This window comes from Epinephelus lanceolatus, chromosome 16, assembly GCF_041903045.1.
Source record: "Epinephelus lanceolatus isolate andai-2023 chromosome 16, ASM4190304v1, whole genome shotgun sequence".
NCBI lineage: Eukaryota > Metazoa > Chordata > Actinopteri > Perciformes > Serranidae > Epinephelus > Epinephelus lanceolatus.
In genome coordinates this window covers 2,435,581-2,457,062 of record NC_135749.1, presented here as the reverse complement: position 1 = coordinate 2,457,062, position 21,482 = coordinate 2,435,581, and the positions used below count along the sequence as shown (strand labels likewise).

General features: G+C 43.3%; 1 protein-coding gene across 1 annotated transcript in view; it reads left to right on the top strand.

Moving 5' to 3' along the window:
• Window positions 1-5,840: 5,840 nt before the first annotated feature.
• trim71 (tripartite motif containing 71, E3 ubiquitin protein ligase) overlaps window positions 5,841-21,482 on the top strand; it is a 38,484-nt gene continuing 22,842 nt past the window's right edge. The window contains exon 1 of the mRNA XM_033636857.2: window positions 5,841-7,551. Within this exon, the coding sequence (XP_033492748.1) occupies window positions 6,817-7,551 (735 nt within the window). The 5' untranslated portion in view covers window positions 5,841-6,816. The remainder of the gene's footprint in view (window positions 7,552-21,482) is intronic.

Below are 21,482 nucleotides of genomic sequence, written 5' to 3'. Positions count from 1 at the left end.
CGATCTGCATGAAACTGGGTGAACATAATCTAGGGACCAATATCTAAAGTTGAAACTGCACATAGGCATTGAGGATCGGCATAGGTAGAAGCTGACAAAGCTACCAATGGGTATGGACTAGTTATTACTATATTTATGTTTTGTATATTTAGTATGATTTATTATTTTTAATCAGTGGCTTGAGGAAGCTGAGACGGGGCCGAGTGCATGTATTGTCTCGACACAAAGACTTGACAGTGGACAACTTCAGCATACGTATTACCCAGCAGTCATCACAGCATATCATAAAATATCAAAGAAAGAAATGAATCATTTAATTGAGTAGTTTTTGTATTTATAGATTTTATAGTTTACATAGAAAAACACAGGTTTGTTTAAGATGGCTGACAGTTTTAAAAAATAAAGTAAAAAAAAAATGGCATCATTTTGAAACTAATATATTTTTGTCATTTATCTTTGAACACGGGCCCGCTCTCTCTACAGGCCCCTCCACCCCGGGGGCCCAGTACAAACACACTGCCTGCTCTTGTCTTTATTTACACTCCTGCCTCGTATTATTATTTACTCAGTCGGTCCTTCTCTCTCCTGTCTCTTCTTCATCGGCTATAAATACACACACACACACTCAGACAAATACACACGGGTGCCTTATGTAAGAACCCTCAGCAGAGCTACAGCAACAAGTGCCAGTTTGCATATTTATAACAGCAAGAGAACTGTTATGTTTGATATTTTTTGTTTGTCTCGTTTTTTCCATATTTGTGTTTCCATCTCCTCCGTGTATGTACTGTGTGTCACCACCTTAGTTTTCTTTTGTTGCTCCTTTTGCATGTATAAAAGATAAATGTAAAAGAGAGCCAGACAGGTCCAGCAGAGGTCACTTTGAGCTGCTTTCATCTGCTTTATGGTGTGTATTATTTCAGACACACGTTTGTAGCAGCTTCAGTTTAATCCAACACAACTTGGCCATTTTTATATTTGAAATAAAATTAAAATGACCCTTTGGCTCAGATGCATTTTCTAATTTCATACATATTTAACTCAAATAAAGAGGTCGACACCAGCTGGCTCAGTGTGGAGGTGTTACAGAGCAGCTGAACCAGCAGGGGGCGGCACTGAGCTGTGCTGAGCTGAAATGTAAACCATGATTAACTGAAGACGAACAGGTGATTAAAGAGGTGTTAAAAAATGTGGCTGCTGAAAGTAAAATAAAGTAGACCCAGGTAACAAGTGAATCTGCAAAGCTCCTTTTAGATGAAATTCATATTTTGTCCAGCCGATGGTCACTTTCCAAAATAAGAGTCCACAAAGAGGATTATAATAAAGCCAATCACCCAGATGCTGAACATTGATCTCTGTACCAGGGGCAGCTGGAACTGATTCACAATCACTGGATTGATCTCTCTGAAGTTTCACTGACTTCCTGTTTGACTGTGACCATTAATTTTTTAGCAGTGTATTTGGCTTCAGGCCTGTCGATGAAACAACAACTGTACAACTGTGAGCTGATCAGAGACAGTGAAGACCTCACAGCTGACCACTTTTTCCACAGATGATAAGACGACTAGAGAAGTGAAGATAACACAAGAAACACTGACTCTATTATTATAAACTGACAGTTTCCCCTTCGCTGCCATCATTCAGTGCTGAAGCAGCGTGCAGCTGTATGTTGGGACACACTGTAGAGACGAATGTCTTCACAGATCTGAACTGGCAGCAGCTACATTAGTGTGTTAAAAACCAGTTATGAGATGTTTATCTAGAGCTTATAAATACTGAATAGGAGGACATGAAGCAAATAGTTTCCCTGCACCGTTCAGTCACATGACATGCTGTAAATAACACGTGTGTGTGTGTGTGTGTGTGTGTGTGTGTGTGTCAGAGATAATACCAACACAGGACTGTTGTGTGATTTTTCTTGTTGTTGTTCAGAGCAGTGCCGTCTGTGTCATGCTCCAGGCGTTAGTCTGTGTCATCTGAGGCCCGACAGATCTGTCATATGAAAGAATTCATTCTTCAGACTTCTAGAACAGAAACAGACTCTGCAGCCAGCGTCAGACGGACTCACCAGTTTCCTGCAGCGGCTGTATGAAGAGCTGCCGTGGGAAACACACTGAGCTATGGATTAATCCTCAGGGAGGAATTTTTTCTCACTTTGACATATCAACATAACCTCAGGCGTGTTTTCATCCTCCTCGCTCACTTTGATCACCTTGTGAGGATGCTGTAAATCAGCTCGCCGTCTCATCGCTGTGTTTTCCTTCCTGTGAGATTAGCGGAGTAACGTTTGTGACCTGTGTCAAATTAGCTGAGCTGAGTGCCTCCTATGACCTGAGGTTAATAACCTGACCCCACAGATCTGACTTCCTTCACTACATTTGTCAGCATTGTCCTCAGCATGATGTAAATAACATGACGCAGTGGCGTACAGTACAAAGCACCCCAGACGTCCCTCTCCCCAGCAACACTTTCCAGCTCCTCCTGGAGGACCCCGAGGTGTTCCCAGACCAGATGAGATATATAATCCCTCCAGTGTGTTCTGGGTCTGCCCCGGGGCCTCCTACCAGTGGGACGTGCCCGGAACACCTCTAACAGGAGGCGCCCAGGAGGATCCTGATCAGATGTTGAACCACCTCAACACAAAGGTGCAGCGGCTCTACTCCGAGCTCCCTCCAGATGTCTGACAACTGTCAACTATAAAGTCTGAGTGTTTGCGCTCATGTAGGAGAGATGGTGGGGCCCTCTGCATGTCTGTGCCCAGGGGCCCAGTGTCTCATTATCCGCCCATGGCCTAATGGAAGTAAATCATTTCTCTGATGCACCACTCAGACAACATGTGGTACGGTGGAGTGAACAGCGGTCTGTGAAGCAGAGTTGGCTGGTTAGAGTCCTGGGATATGGAGGAGTATTGATCTGCAGAGGTGGTAACCGAGGTGGGAGCAGAAACACAGGAGAGGATGGTGAAACTGGAAGAATCCATCTTAAAACCAGGGCTAGGATCACCTGTTTAACTTCAGAGGGGATTAATATTAATCTCCTTTCTCTGTATTCCCTTTGGTGGATACCCAGTGGTTATTTGACTTTCTCCTCTGACCTCTGGCATCAACAAGGCATATATATATATATACATATATATATATGTATGTATATATGAGTGGCCTCTGAATGAGAGCCTTACAGTGGTCCTAGAGGGAAAAATCAGGGATTCACCAGTCTGTGGGATTCATCCTCTTGGAACCATGAATATCTGGATCAGGTTTTGCTCCAGTCCATCTGGTACATGTTCAGATACTTAACTGTTACCTGCTGGTGGCACTACATGAGTTGTCAATGCATCACGAGAGTCATTAGAATTGATCCCCTGAGTACATACACATGTTTACATCTCCATCAATATTTGAGTATTGTACATTCCCACTTATCTTTTTTGGGTGCAGCCTACTTAACCAAAATAATCATCTTTATTTGCACTAACTGGAGAACTGATGAAGAGGGATGTTTGTACGGTAAACATGTCTGTCTACATCCTTCCTGTAAATATCCTGAGGCCTTGTTGGTGCCAACACCATCCGGTTTTCCTTATCTCTAGTTGTGGTGTTTAAAGCAGTTTTTAGTCGGGGGCAAAAAAACGCACTTTACAATGATATATGTCAAATCTTCATCAACAGCACAGAAAACACAAACAAAGAAGTTAATAAGACAAACAGCATCAGTGTTTTTCCTTTTTATTATTTATTCAACCTAAACCTCCTGGCTTCTTTTTTTAGTTTAGTTTAGTTTATGTATTTGCACATACATGTGTAGAGGAGACGGGAGAAAATACAAAGTTAAAACATTGTGCAGGAGAGATGAGGCGCCAAAATGACTCATGAAGATACCTCCCCTATTAAATATCAACAATCATACATTAAAAGAAAAAGATAAAAGATTGCAGAATTGAACAAAAGTTCCAGACGAAGACATAAAATAAAATTGTTGGAGATGTACAATTTACAAAAAAGAAAAAATATTAATTATAGCTGCTGCACAGTGATGGGTGGGGTCCGGGCATTTTTAGGCAATTCTGAGCAACAAGCAGAAGAATTGGAAGACATTTAGGAATTTAGCAACACAATCTGCCTTTTGCATCAGCTGAGGCTTGAACTCACAACCGCTGAGACTAAGAAGCAATTTCTATCTCACTGAGCTAATTAGTCAGTGACAATTCATGTGTAGCTTCACAAACTGACTAAGCCAGACGTGCAGGTTTAGCAGCCGTCCATGCATGGAAAAGCAGAATTCAAACCACTGTAAAAAATTCAGTTATCGAAACAAACATCTGAAAATACACATATTGCATCTAGACAGCATGGAGATGTTGGTAATTTGTTTTAACAATGATTGATTTGCTCCATAAGTGAAAAACTGATGTTTAAATTTGCCATTTTTACATTGACTCCAATTGTTCACATTAGAGCAAAATTCAAAATGCTGTCAAAAATTCAGTTTTTGAGATAAAATTCTGAAATTTGCCACACATCATCTACCATGACTCTAGAATTTTGTCATTTTTTCATGAACATTGAAGATTTATGTAGCAAGAATTTGCATGTATATGTTTACAGTACTGTTTACAGTCAAACATTTTGATGCACTGTAGGCTCAATTTTTGATAAATCAAAAATCTGAGAAACATAGTTTGTGTAGGACAGTCTGAAGATGCTCTGTAGCAAGTTTGGTGTCAACTGAGCAAAAATTGTGGGAGGAGATAGGTTTAAGAAGTTTTACAGTTTTTGAAAAAAACAGAGCGACGAACTTCATAATTTTTAATAGGTTTAAATGTACAAAAGTTTCTTCAGTATTGGGGCTACAGTTTGAACTGTAGTTTTGAACTTTAGACGCTTGCTGTAGCGCCACCATCAGGACTGTTGGCTTGAGTTTACAGCTGAGGATATCTGGCATGAGACTGGACCTTTGTGCAAAGTTTGGTGAGTTTTCACCCATGGGAAGTATGATTTCCTCGGAAGAAGAAGAAGAAGAATACCTAGAGAAGGTCCTCTGTATTTCAGTTAATGCTGATTAACCCAATGAAACCTGAGCAAATTGGCTTGATGTCTTTTATAAACACGGGAAGAAGGCAATAAGACACGGAAAAAGAAGAAATGACCCAAAAAATCAACCAGAATTATTATTATTATTATTATTATTATTATTATTATTATTATTATTATTATTATTACTGTTTGCCCCTAGTTTTTTTTTTAAATTTTCCTAATTTTCTTAAACTATTTTTTTTTTTCGCAATTTATCAGACATTTCTTACCAAGTTGCTTGCTGCCTTTTTTTCCCACTAAATTTTTAAAATAATTTTCTAAATCTAATTTACTGTATTTAATCTTATTTAATTTTATTTATTTTTGCAATTTGTGGGACATTTCTTACCAAGTCGCTCACTGCCTTTTCCCCTGTTTTTTAAAAACAATAATTTTCTTAATGTATTTATTGTATTTCAGTTAATTTTATTACAAGTTGTGGGATATTTCCTAAATAATTTTCTTTATCTATTTATTTTATTCTATTCTATTTTATATTTTTGCAGTTTAAGGGACATGTCCTACCAAGTGGCTCGCTGCCTTTTCTGCCATGTGTTTAAAGAAATCGCACCATTAATATTCTCAGCGTTCAAATGTTTAAATACCTGCGAACATTTATGGGAAAATAAACTAAATATTCTGACGCCAGTGAGCACTGTTTGCGCGCGCATGCACGCCTGACCACACTCCCTTTTTTTTATCGGGCACGAGCGTTTGACGCACGCCCCTCTCTCCTCCCTAGGGCGGAAGTGGGTCCATTTTTCCCTCAGTCGGATCAGCGCAGCTCGAGGAGCTGCAGCCGGAGCAGCACACACGCACGAGAGCGCACACCTTCTGTTTACGTTAAGGTGAATCCACCCGTGGGTCAACAACGGCGACAACACGCGAGGACAGGACGTGACTCGGCTCCACGCGGTGTTCGGACCGAATTTCTCCCGGTGATAGTGGCCGTGTCTCCGCGCTGCCTGCCGCTGGGACACGGAGCGCATTCCTCCACGCAGAGAGCGGAGCAGCCGCGGGGAGCTGGAGGCGGCCTCTCACCCACTCAGGATCCTCACACACGTCCCGGCGGATGTGTGGGCTCCAGCGGAGACTCTCAGCCACACTATGAGAGTGTTGCTTGGATGAATAATTCACGGTCTCGCGGTCCCAGGCGCGCGCTGCGACTCCAACCAAGCGACCGCTGGCTGCGCCCGACGCCGCCTGAATGGGCCCCGATGGTGGACTAGAGAGCAAAGACACGACGACGACTCGGGCCTAAAGTGGAGAGCAGAGAATAAAGCTCAGCTTAAATTCACTGAGACTGATCCGGGGCCAGTTGAGCAGCGCGGAGCTCTGTAGTCATGTTGCCGAGGCGGTGGGGGAGGAGAGACCGAGCCTCCAGTACTTCGACGCCGATCCAGTGTCGCTCCAGTCTCGGCTTTATTTTATGAGTCACTCTCACATCCCGCTGGTGCTCTGTGGCAGAGTGACGCGGACGCTTCACCCCGAGACGCCTTACACGAGCATTTGTGTTTTTGTTACCTCACAAACGGACCTGGCTCCCTCCGAGTGTCTGCACCAGGTCCCAGTTATATAAGACACCGAGTCGATGAGCACCGTGCTCACTGTTGAGCTGACTTTATTACCTCATGAATCTACCTCAAACACAACTTTATTCTCTACACGTCACAGCGGGCCGATGTGTCCCAGAGTATATACCTCAGTAGTTGGAAAGTGAGCCTGTGTTCCAGTAGCGCTGCAGATGGCTTCGTTTCCAGACTCGGACCTGCAGACCTGCCCGCTCTGCAAGGAGCTGTGCGGCTCCTCTGCTCCTATTTCCTCCAGCTCTTCTACCTCTTCATCTTCCTCACATACCTCGTCCTCCTCCAGCCAGACCACCAGGAGGCTCCACGTCCTGCCGTGCCTGCACGCCTTCTGCAGGCAGTGCCTGGAGGGCCAGCGCAGTCCCGGGGACCCGCTGAAGCTGCGGTGCCCCACCTGCGACCAGAAGGTGTGCATCTCCGAGGCCGGAGTGGACTCCCTGCCTTCCTCCAACTTCCTCTTCAGCAACCTGCTGGACGTGGTGGTGAGCTCCGAGGAGCAGATCCAGAACAAGAACGGCCACCACCACCACCGGGGAGGCCTGGGCGGAGGCTCCTCCGGCTTCCATCACCCCCACACAGGCCTGCTGCACCCCAACTTGGGGGAGCCTCAGTGCAGCTCCTGCGATGAGGAGAACCCCGCCACCTCCCACTGCCTTGACTGCCAGGAGTACCTGTGTGACAACTGTGTGCGGGCGCACCAGAGGGTGCGGCTGACCAAGGACCACTTCATCGAGCGCCTGGGGGAGAACCTCCACCTGGGCCGCATCAACGTCAACAGCAACCCGGGCCAGCCGGGGGTGTCGGTGTCCCTCGCCCAGTCCCTGCAGAACAACTTCGCCCTGCTGTCTCTGTTCCAGGACCACATGAGCTTCTGCCAGCACCACGACAATGAGGTGAGGAGCATGATGACACCACTGCACCTGTGTGTGTGTGTGTGTGCGTGTTCAGACATATGAATCACTCAACATCTCCATCTTATTATCTATTTTTGACAGATTCTGGTGTGTGTTGACACCGTGTAATAACATATTCATCGCACACACACACACCCCTACAGTGTAATAGCATTATGTGTGTAGAATAGGAGCAAACTGGGGGCCATATGGCCTCAGGTTCAAAGGGAGCTGAGTGGCTCTTCACCTACTTCCCTGGAGACCAACAGGCACGTGTGCTGAGCTGGATTTGCACACTCACACACACACACACACACACATGGACTCTGCGTGCACACACACACTTATAAGCATAGACACATGCAGAGTCTGGTTAATCTGTACCACACCATCCATTCAGTGCAGAGAGGCCCCTGTAGCAACGGCACACATGTTTCTGTGACTGTTAGAAGTCCTATCCGTGGACATATTATGGAGATCTAGGTTTTCTCTGATAATGGGAAAGACAAGTTGGAACTCGGGGCCCACAGGGCTTTTTTTCGGACCATGTGATCTGGGTAAACTACAAAGGCCTGCAAAACAGGAAACCAGCTTTTCTTGGTTTAGTCATATGGTCAGGAAGAATAACAAATAGCGTTGGTAGGGGGTCCTGGAATGTCATCTCTGCACCACTTCTGGTTTTTGTTGAGGAGCTGCTGCTGCAGAGTAAACGTCTTTCCCACATGAGCATGAATAAGAAATCATTTCTGTTCTAGGTAGATTATTGAAAAGGTCTGTAGGAGTGGGCAGAAATCACCGTATATCCACATGCACTCAAACAGTGATGTACTTTTGCAAAAGTTAACTTTCTCCTGTAAGTATTAAAGAGACTGAGGTAACACATCAATCTCTCTCTGTACAGTAACATGTGCACGCCTTACTGCCCGTCAGACAGTGAAACACTTGAGACGCAACAGGACATCTTCATTGTTAACTGAACCTTGAAAAACATGGTGGCACCGCCCGCTGCGACTCAGAGACTCATAATGTGTCCAGTGGTGCAACATGGGAAAGTGAAGGGAAGTTTGATGTTGTGAAAATGTCCTCTGGAGACAATTTCTGGTCCACCGTGTGATTGTCCTGAGAAAGTGACGCACATGGTTGTTTTCTGCTCCATAAAAGAATTTCAAACCAATTTGTTGAGGAAAAATAGCTCTCAACAGCTTCCATAATTTTCATGATATAACTCAGTGGTTTTTAAACTTTAGTGCCCAAGACACATCAAAGGGCGAGCCAAAATCTCAAGGCACACCTGTATTCATATCTGAGCACGACAGCTTCTATAATGTGTGTTATCATTCGTATCATGCTGAGACAGTAGAAAGAAAAATAAGACCGGTAGCTTCATGATTCTGTCTACTGACAGTCTTCTCTCTTATCTTATGGTGGTAGGTCGTCTTCACTGGGGCTTTGTTGTAATTTGCTTTGAACAAAGTGTTCCATCGTCCCAGTCACAACTTTCTCCTTTCAAATGTTATCATCAGTCACACTGGCTGCCAATCAGGACCTTCGATGTGTCACACACTGATAATTCCCATTAGGGTTACATTTTTAGCTAGAGTTTGCCTCTTTACTAGGAAACTAGTCCATAGCCATTGGTAGCTTTGTCACCTTCTACCTATGCCAGTCCTCAATGACTATGTGCAGTTTCACATAGATTGACCACGTCAGTGAGTAGAAAAACGTGGGACAGACAGAATGACTGACTGACAGAATGACACACTGACAGTTTCCGTGATTATGTACAGCATACCATACCATGACTTAGTCATACCAAACATTAGAAAACAACACCAACATTGGTCCACAGGGGGAGTCTCAGCGATCGGTCGCATTTTAGCCATTTTGAAGCATTTTTCTGTTGTTATAGCGCCACCCAGTTGCCAATTAGAGTTAAATTTCTCCAGTCACCTTGAGGCGTCCTGTTCTACATATCTACCAAGTTTAGTAAAAATCCATATGGCGGTTAGGCCTAGATAAGAAATGAGCTCTCTAGCGCCCCCATTTTGTTTGATGGGGTCAATAATGGAGGGGTCCCCTCAGATTATGTGTGGTCATATGCCTACAAAGTTGCGTGGTGATGGGTGAAACCCTTGAGATGTTATACACCTTTATGTGATGAGCCACGCCCTCCGCAATATTCATTGCCTTATAGAAGCTCAGTTTTAGTACGTTTTCCAACTTTTGCCAAGAGGGAACTTTAGATATTGGTCCCTAGATTATGTTCACCCAGTTTCATGCAGATCGCTCAAACTTCCTAGGGAGAGATCCATTTGAAGTGTTTTTCAAAAAATTCAAAATGGCGGAAAATCTATATAAGCGGAAGTTATGGGTTCTTGAGGCAAATGTGTTCCTCATGAGGAGAGGCATCTCTGTGCAAAGTTTCATGTCTCTACAACATACGGGGCATGAGATATGCCCATTCAAAGTTTGACATTTCAGTGGGTTGCTATAGCGCCCCCCTTTGGCCAATTGATGTAGTATTGCTTCATTGGCATCCTCCCATGACCCTCTACCACTGTGCCAAATTTCACATGGATTGACCAAGTCAGTGAGGAGAAAAACGTGGAACAGACACACACACACACACACAGTTTTCTTCATTATATAGTAAGATGGATGTGCACAACACACTGATGCAGTCAGTTAAATTCATTCATAACTTGTTGTACAGGCCCAGTTGAATATTGCAGTAATAATGTGTGGTATCTCATTATCATGGTACACCATTTGAGATCCACTGATATGACTTTAATAAGTTGCAGAGACTTGTATAAGAAAAACAGAGTTATATAGTGTTTGTTAAAATGTGCTGAGTGTAAACTGCATCAGTAACGGTAAATAAGTAATTCTGTGTGCGGGTTTCAAAACATTAAAGGGACACTTTGCAGATTTCTTAATAAACTTAATACCTTCCTGCTCAAATTGCACTGTTCTGCAGATTTTAACTGGTTCTTGGCCCGTTGCTCCAACTACAGACACACACACAGAGTCTATAGGGGCGGATCAAGAGAATATTATAATAATGCAAATGTTAATATATGAACTGACGAGCTGTTTGTTTACAGCTTACAGTGAATAAATCCAGTTTAACGGTGCTGCGCTAACAGTTAAATTTAATGGGATTAGTAATGTGTGTCTGTACCTGCAGAGCTCCAGACTGTTTACTCACATTTCGAGGCAACAGAGCAGCAGTGACTTGCAAATAGTTTTAATATATGAACCGGAGAGCTTTTAGTTTGTTTCCTGCTTTTCCAGCTCACAATGAATTAATCATCATGTTTACAGTTGCAGCAGCAGTTTAACTTTGGGCTAACTGCTGATGTCTGACTGTTGAGAAGAAGATTTAACTTCACAGCAGAAACATCAACACTTCGGCCGAGATGAGCTTCAAAATAAAAGCACCAGTGGCTCCACTTTGATTTATTTAATTTTAACAATACTTTATTTAACTTTATGCTAACTGTAGTTAAATACTTAGAGATTTCAAAATATTGTGATATATATTGCGTATCGCGATATAGCCTAAAAGTATTGCGCTGTTATTTTTGAGCCATGTTGCCTAGCGCCACTGTGGCTGGCAACCATTTTGTTTGCTGTGTCAAAACAGACAAGCTCGCAGTATGTCACCCACCACTGGTCCGGTGTGGTGCAACGCATTCTGATAGTTGTAGGTAATTTGAGTAAAAGCTAACGCTGTTTTCTCTGATCATGTCGCACCAACTTCAAAAGTATTTGCATCTTCCTACTGCACAAAGAAACTAGTTTGATTTCCTGCCGTGAAATACTTCTTTAAGAGCCTGGTCACATTTCCAATTAACTTTTTGTCTTGACCCCCCCCCCACCCCCACCCTCCATCCACTGCCAGTAAATAGGTGAGCACAGTTTTCCAGTAAGGGCTTCATTTCCCAGTAATGCCTCACAGTGCTTCAGCCCTGGGGGAGGGAATGACACAGGAGAAGGCTGGTCTCTCTCCACCTATGAGCGCTGAGCGAGCACAGTCAATGTCCATCTCCCAGCTCCACATCCATCATGTGTCAGTCTCTCTGATGCAAAGACCAGTGTCGGCCTGTTTGCACTTTTTAGGATTTTCATATGTGGTGACGATGTGTCAAGTGAACATTCTGTCAATTGTTTATTTTTTGTTCTGTTAAACTCTAGTTTGTGTAGATGTACTTAATGCACAAGTTTCCATTTCCTAGTGTGTGCTCACATGTCCGACCATTTCTGTAACTTTCTGAAACCATCGATCCGTCACTCACACCCACTTCAGCTGTGCGGAGGCGAGAAAGAACTTCTCTCTCCAGCTTTCTTTGTTTCATCGGTTACACAACTATTTCTCTCACATTTCACATGAAGAAGAGGGTGCAACACTGAGTTTCTTCCAAGAGAGAAAATATGAACCATTTTATTTAAAGCATAAATTGTGTCTCTGCGTCTCTTCATGACGGCTGGTTTTTCACTCCACCCTGGAGCGAGGCTGTTCAGAACAACTTTGATTTCCGACGCGGTCAGACGACATGTCCTGTGACCCAGTTCTGATTGAGTGGACCCCAACTCCTTCGAGCCTGCTGCTTCATTCAGAAAGTGGAGCGTGACTGCTCCATGAGTGTTGAAAGTGTGAGTTTAAAGTTCATATCATAACTGTGGTGTGAGCTGTGAGAGAAGTTTCTGCAAAGCTCCAACAGCATGTCTCTGTCATCTAGTTTCATGGGCATTTCTTCAGTGTTGTTTTCCCTCTCTGAAAAACAGAGTACTGACTTGTTATTTCCTCTCACGCAACACCAGAACATGCATGCATGTCTGCAGTCAGTTGGCCATCAGCTGTGGCCTTTGCTGTGTATTCAAGTGCAGCTCTTAACGGAAGACACAAGGGTCACTTTGTCTGGGCTTCATCTTTGATGCAGCTGTGGCGTGGTGTTGTCACGATACTGGAATTTCTGTCTTTGGTACAGTGCCTTTAAAAATAGTGATATTAGATGCAATTTTTGATACCAAACTAATTGAGGTGATAAAAACACGATGTGACCTGTTGTTCAAAACATTAATTACTATCAAACATGGCACCATAATTTCCTGCAAAACGTCAGACCTCAAAGAAACATTGCTAAAATAAGAGATTGAGAAACTGTTGCATGTGCTTTTATACCTTCGCGTGTAATTAGTGTCAGAGTCCTCATGAGACGACTGCACAGTGTTGGTCAGGGAGCAGAGTTTCCTCCAGGAGCTGGGTTGGTCCCCTCTGCAGTGTTATGTGAGCCTGCCAAGGAATTTATCCTCTCCCAGGAGATCAGCGGTGACTGTTCACACCTAAACAACAGAACGTTTTTGTTAGTGAGGTTATTGTGGAACCGTTCACTCCCTTGGGTCTAAAACATGGACTGTAAAAACAATGGAGGTAGCTACCATGACATCACCCGTTGGTTTGTGGACTGCCGTTTTGAAGTCTTTGGCGGTCGCTGTCTTGTTTTTTTTGAGCTGAAGTGATGTGTTTGGATGAGAAGGTTGAGCTTTGGAGGAGCAAGAGTTGGATCTGACTCATAAGCCCGTTTCTCACTGCCTCATCGTTCTGTATAAAGACCCAGACGCACCAAGCTGACGTCGGAGAACTGGCGGCGGCGAGAGCCCCCACTGTGCCCCTGCGTTGCACTGAGGTGTTCCAGCTTTATGGCCCTGCTATTGATCAGTACATGATGGAGCCATGTTTAACATCATCAGCGACACCTGTGCAGATCCTGCTGTTATGTGTCACAATGTCTGCTGAAAAAGGAAGGGAAAACACGGACGACGATACTTTGACTCAGCGTGTCACAGTAACAGGAAGTAAGAAGTTCATACTAAGACGAGAGGCGGAGCTGTCGCTTCAGCTACACTTGGTGTCTTCCTCAACGTCATGTAGGCGGTCTTCCTCTGGCATTTAATGGCAGACTTTGTTTTATTCTGAAAAATAAATGTATTTTTGCTCTCATCCGCTGCCCGACCGCGTCAACTTCATTTTTACTTGTGCCAGTGAATTTATAGATGTATATATTTTCACCCGTTACACAGCTTTTCCTGGGTTACCTGTCGGGTACTTGACCTGGTGCAGGACTCTGTTCAGTACAGAATTTTGGCATCGACTTGGTACCACAGTATTGCTTTTCATAACATCAGTAACTTGGACAGGGAGGGACACGCACCTCATGTTTAACCTCATCAGCTGTAAAGGAGAGACAGAGGTCATGTGTCTTCTTTCTTACCGAGGCCGTGGAGTGAATATCACATTTATTTGCTTTGGCTTGAGATTTCTCTCAGCTCTGTGCTCATGGACACATCGGTAATATTGAGTTATGCCATTGTTCATGAACACTCTGCAACTGAAGATCATTTGGGAGTATAAAGTAGCGGATATTGTAAAAGCTCATTGATTCCCAAATGCTGGAAAGAGAGAGATTGAGAGAGAAATGAAGGTTTCAGTTGGAAGATAAGACTGTGAGGCGGCGAGGGGAGTCGGCCGCCCACTGATAAGAATATAGTGCACACATGAGTGAGTATGTTGGCCTACTTCAGCAGTGTATACACTCATGAAGCCCCGGCGGTCAGAGAGGGTCCTACGTAGTGTGTGTGTGTGTGAAGTGGAAATGGAAAATTGGATTACATCAAAGGAGTGCCCTCTGCTCGCTGCGATGTCAGCCCTCCAACATACAAATACATACGCAGCTTCATCTGAGACACTGCTAATGACATGATAATCCTACAAAATGACACTCTGTGCTTTAAACTGTTGTCACCATGACTACACGCCTGGAGGTGCACGTGCGCTAACAGTCTTTAGGGGTAGGGTCGTGGGGGCGGGGGGTTACTGAAGCAGACTGAGAGCGGACAGAAAGTGGTTGCTGGGCAGTGAGCGCCTACAATACATCGTGTTTATAAGGACGAAGTGAAGCTGAACTAATTAGTTTGACAGCCAGTGCTGTTGTTTCTCCTCAGGGACTGGTCGCACAAAACACCTTAAGTTTTTTCCTTAAGTGTGACACTTAAGGCTTAATTTCTCCTTAGCTGAGGGACTGACACAGTTGCACAGAATCACTTAAAAGGTATTCTTATTTAAGGAAGAACATTACAGTGTTGAAAGAAATTTTACAGCAGTAAACTCGCGCTTGTGACGCCTGTTATCGTCTCACAGTGTTGTCTTATGGTTAGACAGTGACAAAATGACAGAGGAATAAGAAGACAAGAAAACCAGACTGGTCAGAGGAGGAAACTATTATACATCTGGAGGAATACAGTCATAGAAAGAACAAACTACAAAGTGAATTTGATCCCCAGAAAACAGAAAACGACTAATGAAAATGAATTGAGTCAAATCTTAAGTGTAAAATCACAGGCGTATGCATCGTGTTCTCCTGGTCGCAGTGTTAGTGTTTTTACATTTATCACCATAAACTAGGTCATGTTGCAGTTAAGATGGAATCAGAGATACCCTAAGTTTATTTTCCTACCTTACTGTGGTTGCTAAGGTCTTTTGTGCAACGGTTTCAGGATTCTTTTAAGTATAAGACTAAGATGAGGAGAAAACCATAAATACTTAAGTGAACACTTTAAGGAAACATTAAGGAGAAGACTTAAGGGTGTTTTGTGCATTCAATTTTATTTTGAGGACACCTTAACTGGGACTTGAAGGAAAATCTTAACTCCAGCTGTTTTAAACTGGTTTAAGATTTTCTTAAAATAAAATGCACAGAGCACATCTTCTCCTCCAGGTTTTGTTAAAATGTATTTAAGGTTTTCTCCTAATGTTGGTCTTGCACTTAAGGAATTTCTTCAGGTTAGTTAAACCATTGGACAAAAGCCTTTAGGTGTCACATGCTCCAGTGCAAGCAAACAAAAAGTTAAAATGGAAACTAAAGTTTTACTGCTGTCAAATCTCTTTCAATGCATTTTTTCTTTTTAGCCTTAAGTGTTATATTTAAGGGAAAAAATGAAGATGCTTTGTGCAGCTGGACTCAAAAATGTATCCCTGACCTGTGTAGAGAGCTCATTGGTCCTCATGGTGCTGCGGAGCACCTTAAGTATAAGACACAAGTACTTAAGTGAACATTTTAAAAAAACCTTAAGGAGGAGACTTAAGGGTATTTTGTGCAACTGATTTGATTTGAGGAAACCTTAGCAGGGACTTTGAGGTTATTCTTAACTTCAGCCTTGTGTCTGTCCAGTGTTGAACTAAGGAAGACAGTGGGACGTCAGATGCAGCGGGAGGTCTCAGAACTTTATTATAGTGTCTCCCACACTCCCATTATTCTACTTTACTCTGTGAGATTTTACTGCTCCATTATCTGGTTGTGTAGTCAGAGACAATCACTTCAAACATGTGCTGGGTTGGATTTGTGATCAGCAGTTTTACTCCCCCTCTGTGGAGCTGTGTTTGTAAGGAAACCTAACCCAACACTGACGCTGATACAAGGCCAGAGGAATTCCTGTAACTTGAGTTTATACCTCCTGGGTTCTCTTTCCCCTTCTCTCTCCGTCTCTCTCTCACACACACACACACACACACACACACTCTGGGTATTTCCTCTGCCGACTCCTGCCTTTCTCATCAGCGCTCTCTGTCTGCTCTGTGTCAGAGACAATGGACATTATAGATGCAGAAAGTCTCCTCAACATGATTTAGCAGCTGTTGCTGTTGAGGGCCAAGTGATTACATTTCATCACTCCTGGAAGTATCCGTGTGAGTGTGTGGCTGCAGCGTTTTCCTTTTCTAAGAGCATCTCCCATCTGTATATAGTTATCCTCTGAAGAGAATTTTAGTGTGTGTGTGTGTGTTTCCACACGGCCAGCAGAGTTAGATTATATGAAGTTGTACTTCCAGGGTTTTAATGCACAACATGTGCCCAGTAATTAGAGAGCATTCCCTGTTTCCTGTGTGTTGTGAATGTGTTTCATGTAGGCTAAAGGGGAGTGTGTATACACGTGCGTGTGTCCTGGCTTTGATGTCCATTTGAGGACTTTGGGCCATATAAATTTAATGGATAGAGAGGGAGGCATTTATCACATTCTCTTTGACAACAGGATTTAAAACCCATTCAGAAGCTGGAGGCTGCCACTTCCTTCTCAGTGGTTGGGCACAAATGGGGTTTTAATTGGCCATTATTTGACCTCAGTCAGTGAGATTGTGCTGTTAACACATTTGACGTTAAAGCTCTCAACCCTGTTTGGGGGACATTGCACAGCCTCCAGCCATGTTTCGTCCACTCTAAGAGTTTTTAAATATTAGGCCAAGGCTGTGGTTGTTTGTCAGCAGAAAACATTTAGCACAGTTGCTGTAGTTCGGACGCTGTGTGTCAAAGGAGCCGGCGTGTTTGAACACTGTTGTGTGTTTGATATATCGGCTGCACTGTGAAAATCAATTTGCCTAAAGCTTGTTTGATTTTTACAATATATCACAGTGAGGCCCTGATGTGACAGGCAACATCACTGGGTGGGGGAAAAATCAGGCCCTGTCCAGACCTACGAACAGTGAAGCACCAGAATTCTCATATAACCCATGTAATCATGAAGGCTGTGATCCTCTGACCAAAGTGCGGCCGGATGGAAGAAGAAAGTAGAATAAAGAGGGAAAGTCAGTGTAAGGAGGCAGGTTGGGGTGGATGTGTCAAACACACACAGGACTTTACCCCAGGAAACCACATGAACTTTGATTTATTTGAAGATACGTTGTCACGTGAAGTACATACAATGACGACCGCCAACCATGTGTCTTTTTCTAAATCTAAAGTATACAAGTTTGCCTCCTAAACCTAACCTTCAGCTTTACGTAAAGTACAAAAGGTAATGACACCCAGCCAGGTTTCTTTTCCGAAACTCAACCTACGAAACTCTACTCTCGTAAACCCAACCTACGTAGCTTTACTTGCTTAAACCTAACCTGTGCAGCTTTACCTAACGAACATAACGAGACGATGCCCAGCCGTGACTCTTTTCCTAAACCTGTTCTGCGTAACTTACCTTCCTAAACCAAACCCACGTAATTTAGCTTCCTAAACCTAACCTTCGTAACTGTACCCAAAGTACAAAACGTGATGATGATGCCCAGCCATGTTTCTTTTCCTAAACCTAACCTATGTAGCTTTACATTAAGTGTGCTTAACTCAACGGTGGGGACCGCCCAATTGTTAGATATCATACGACGCTTTGTATGAGCATATGTTGAAAAAAAGTAAAGCCACCTTAATTTATTTGAGTGGGACTGATGCGTTGATACTGTGGGTGCTGACGCAACCAAGAATCGAAATACAGGAAAAAACCATTTGCATCATTGTCCTGCAAAACACTTGAACAACACTGTGCCATCAGGTTAGGTGCTGAGTTACAATCAAATGTGTGCACACACCTGTTCACATCTGAATCACCGGGATAGAGAATAAAATGATTGTTGCCTTTCTTCCTCATAGCTTCAGAACGGCTGTGATGGTGTCAGACTCATGGATCTGTCACTGGATCCTGTTAACGTGTTCAGTAAATGTTCAGTTTGGTTGTTTTGGCTGTTCGTTCATTGCTCTCTGTTTTATTATTATTATATTATTTGAAGGGTTGTAACTTGGTTTTCTTTGTGTGTATGGGTAGCGCTCCATGTGTGGCCTCTGCTCATGTTGATGTTTTTAGCCAACTTGTGTAACCAGGCCATTTCCTGTAAAGGTCATGCTCTTTAGGCTGCCATGTTGGTATGCCAGCCATCTGCATGTGTAAGTGTCCAACAAACGGGTGATGAATATACGAGAGCTTTGAGACAGAGCGCTGCACAAAACATTAAATGTTGGTCATGTGTGGTGCAGATGAAGCATGTTAATGTGCTGTACCTTCAGCATGAAGCATGTGGGCTGTTTGTTATCTCTAATGTCACAGTGACTAAGAATAGCTGGTTTGTGACTGTATACAGGCGCACATTTGTTACGTCTCAGCTGCTCCACGCTCCAGTTATACAGCTTCTTCATTTCATGTCTTGTTTGCTTCAAGCACTACCCCCCCCCCCCCCCCCCCCCCCTGTTTCTCCTCTTTCTCTTCTTCAGTCCTCATTGTTGTTCAACTCCTTTTTCTCTGTCCCTTGATTCATATCTCTTCCCATCTCCCCCACCCTTTCACTTCCTTTGCTCTCTTTTTTTTTTACTGCTGAAGTATTAAACACACGACAGTCAGTCACATGCTCGCTGGCTAAGGAGGCCAGCTGACTGTGGTTTGTTTTCCTTCTCCACTGTCGGGCCATCCAATCAGATCGCTGGCTTACAGCCACCGCCCCCCCGTCGTATCTGGCAGAGTTTCAAAACATCGGCAGGCATGTCCGTGTGCGTGTTCTGTCCGTGGCAACAAGCCAACAGGGGTTGCCGCCACGAGAGGGCGGGGCAGCGGTGGAGGAAGAAGGAAAATAGCAATGAGAAAAGAGTGATGGAGGGAACAGAGAGAAGCAGGGGAAAACTACATTTGAGCAAGATGTGGAAGGTGTTTGGAAAAGATTAGAGTAGGTGTCTGTGGTGAGCTCCATAAAAGGAGCTTTGTCTGGCAGATGGTGCTCCTGGGATTGCTGGGAATGCTGGGATTGGTTATTCCTCAGATTATCCAGCCTGGACATACCAGACTGGCTTAGGGCCAGTGCTGTCTGTTTGGCCCCTTCATAACAACTAATCTTTCTCTCTTTTCCTAATTCCCAACCTGAACTGGAACAAATGCAGAATGTTGAAGAGATGGATAAAAACTCAGACAAGACAGTTGGTTGTTGAACATTCTCAATCTGCCTAATGCTCCACAGAGTGATCACTGGTGCCGTCACCTGCTTCTGCCTGATGTGCTGGAACGAGGTGCGTCAAAGACTCAGAGTTACGTGTTCAGATCTCTGAAATGCTCGGCAGTCTTACCTGACATGACTCCACCTGGGATATATGTCTCTTACAGGACTTGAAAGCAAAGTTAAATCCGTCTGATGTTCAGTTTCCTCAAAGGAAAAAAAAACAGCATTTGCTGATTTGAAAATTATTGACATTATTTTGTTACAGTAAAAAGAGATCCCACATTTTTCATCTTATTCTCAGCGTGAAATATGTTTTGTTACTGAACACATTTTGTGCGCACAGTTTTCGAATTATTAAAAGAAGTTTTATTGTCTGAAAAAAGTTATAGAGACAGTTCACCCCCAAATCAAAAATAAATATTTTTCCTCTGTCCTATAGAGCTAATTATCAGTCTAGATATTTGGGTGTAAGTCGCCAAGTGTTGGAGATATCGGCCATAGAGATGCTCTCAAATATACTAGAACCAGATGACACTCAGCTTGTGGTGCTCACAGTGCCAAAAAATACATTTGGAAAACTCAACAGCAATGTCTCATGACCTGGTTACTCTAATAATCCACAGAGCTTGTTGTGAGCAATTTCATGTAGGAACTGTGTTTGTGCCACTGAATTACACTGCACAGAAGGAAGAGTGCATCTACTCATGATGAGAGACTTGTGCGAGATGTAAACATAAATGGCTTCCTCCTCAGCTGAGCTATAATGCTAGCTAGCTCAGTGGCGCTAGGTGAGCTAGCTGTAGATGCACGCTCCCCTCTGGGCAGTGACACGGTTTATGTAAGATTACACATAATAAAGTGGTTATAAAGTAGGCTGTTGTAATAAGTGCACTCAGGCTCAGTTAATCTACTTTGGATAGACGAGTGATAAAAGATAAAGCTTAACATAAGGAAACAAAGGCTGCAGAGCTTTGGATAGTGTGACGTGTGTGGTTGTGCTGCTGCCGTGGTCCTGCCAGATGCCTCCTGCTGCTGCTGCCATCATTAGTCATTAGTCATACTTCTACTGTTATTATACACATATGACTATTGTCACACATGTATACTGTCAGATATTAATATATTATTATTAATTATAATATTATTACTTTCATTAATGTTGTTGTAAGCTACTGTCATTACCGTCTGTCCTGCATCTCTCTCTCTCTCTGTCTTTCTCTCTCTCTCTCTCTCTCTCTCTCTGTCTCATTGTGTCATACGGATTACTGTTAATTTATTATGTTGATCTGTTCTGTACGACATCTATTGCACGTCTGTCCGTCCTGGAAGAGGGATCCCTCCTCAGTTGCTCTTCCTGAGCTTTCTACCATTGTTTTCCCCGTTAAAGGGTTTTTTGGGGAGTTTTTCCTGATCAGCTGTGAGGGTCATAAGGACAGAGGGATGTCGTATGCTGTAAAGCCCTGTGAGGCAAACTGTGATTTGTGATATTGGGCTTTATAAATAAAACTGATTTATTGATTGGGAGCAGTAACTGTACACAAGATTTTACTGTCTCACAGAAGGAAACCACCTTTATTAAATGTTTTTGCCTTCAGTCTCTAAACACGCCGACATCCATCACTGGCTCCCATGCACATCCCCTCAGTGTGTTTGTTTGAGTTGACACCTCCTGGCAGTCAGAGACAGAGTACACAGGCCTGCAGCGTAAGGCATTGTAAAAAACACTTACACACCCACAGTTAATCCCCTTATCTCTAAAAAAACAGACTTAAGAAAATGCCCGTACATTTTAAGGATTCAAGCAAATTATCTGAAAATGTGTTTGTAGCTGCAGGTTTCTATTTGAACTTTGAAAAATTTCCCTATAAAAAGATGTTTTAAATGGATTTATTGTTTCACTTTTCCTAGAAATTGATTTTTTTTTTCTGGGTAAAAAGAATAATTTTGCTTTGCTCAGTTTTTTTTTTTTTTTAACACATCACATCCTACGAAATGGAGCTGCCGCACACTGCTGCTGGAAACAGAGTCAAAACATAAACTCACATCTTTCTTGTTTACTGCAGAATGTGTCGCTGACTGCATGATCTGTAAATACTTAATACTTATACTTATAAAATGGTCCACTGCTGTT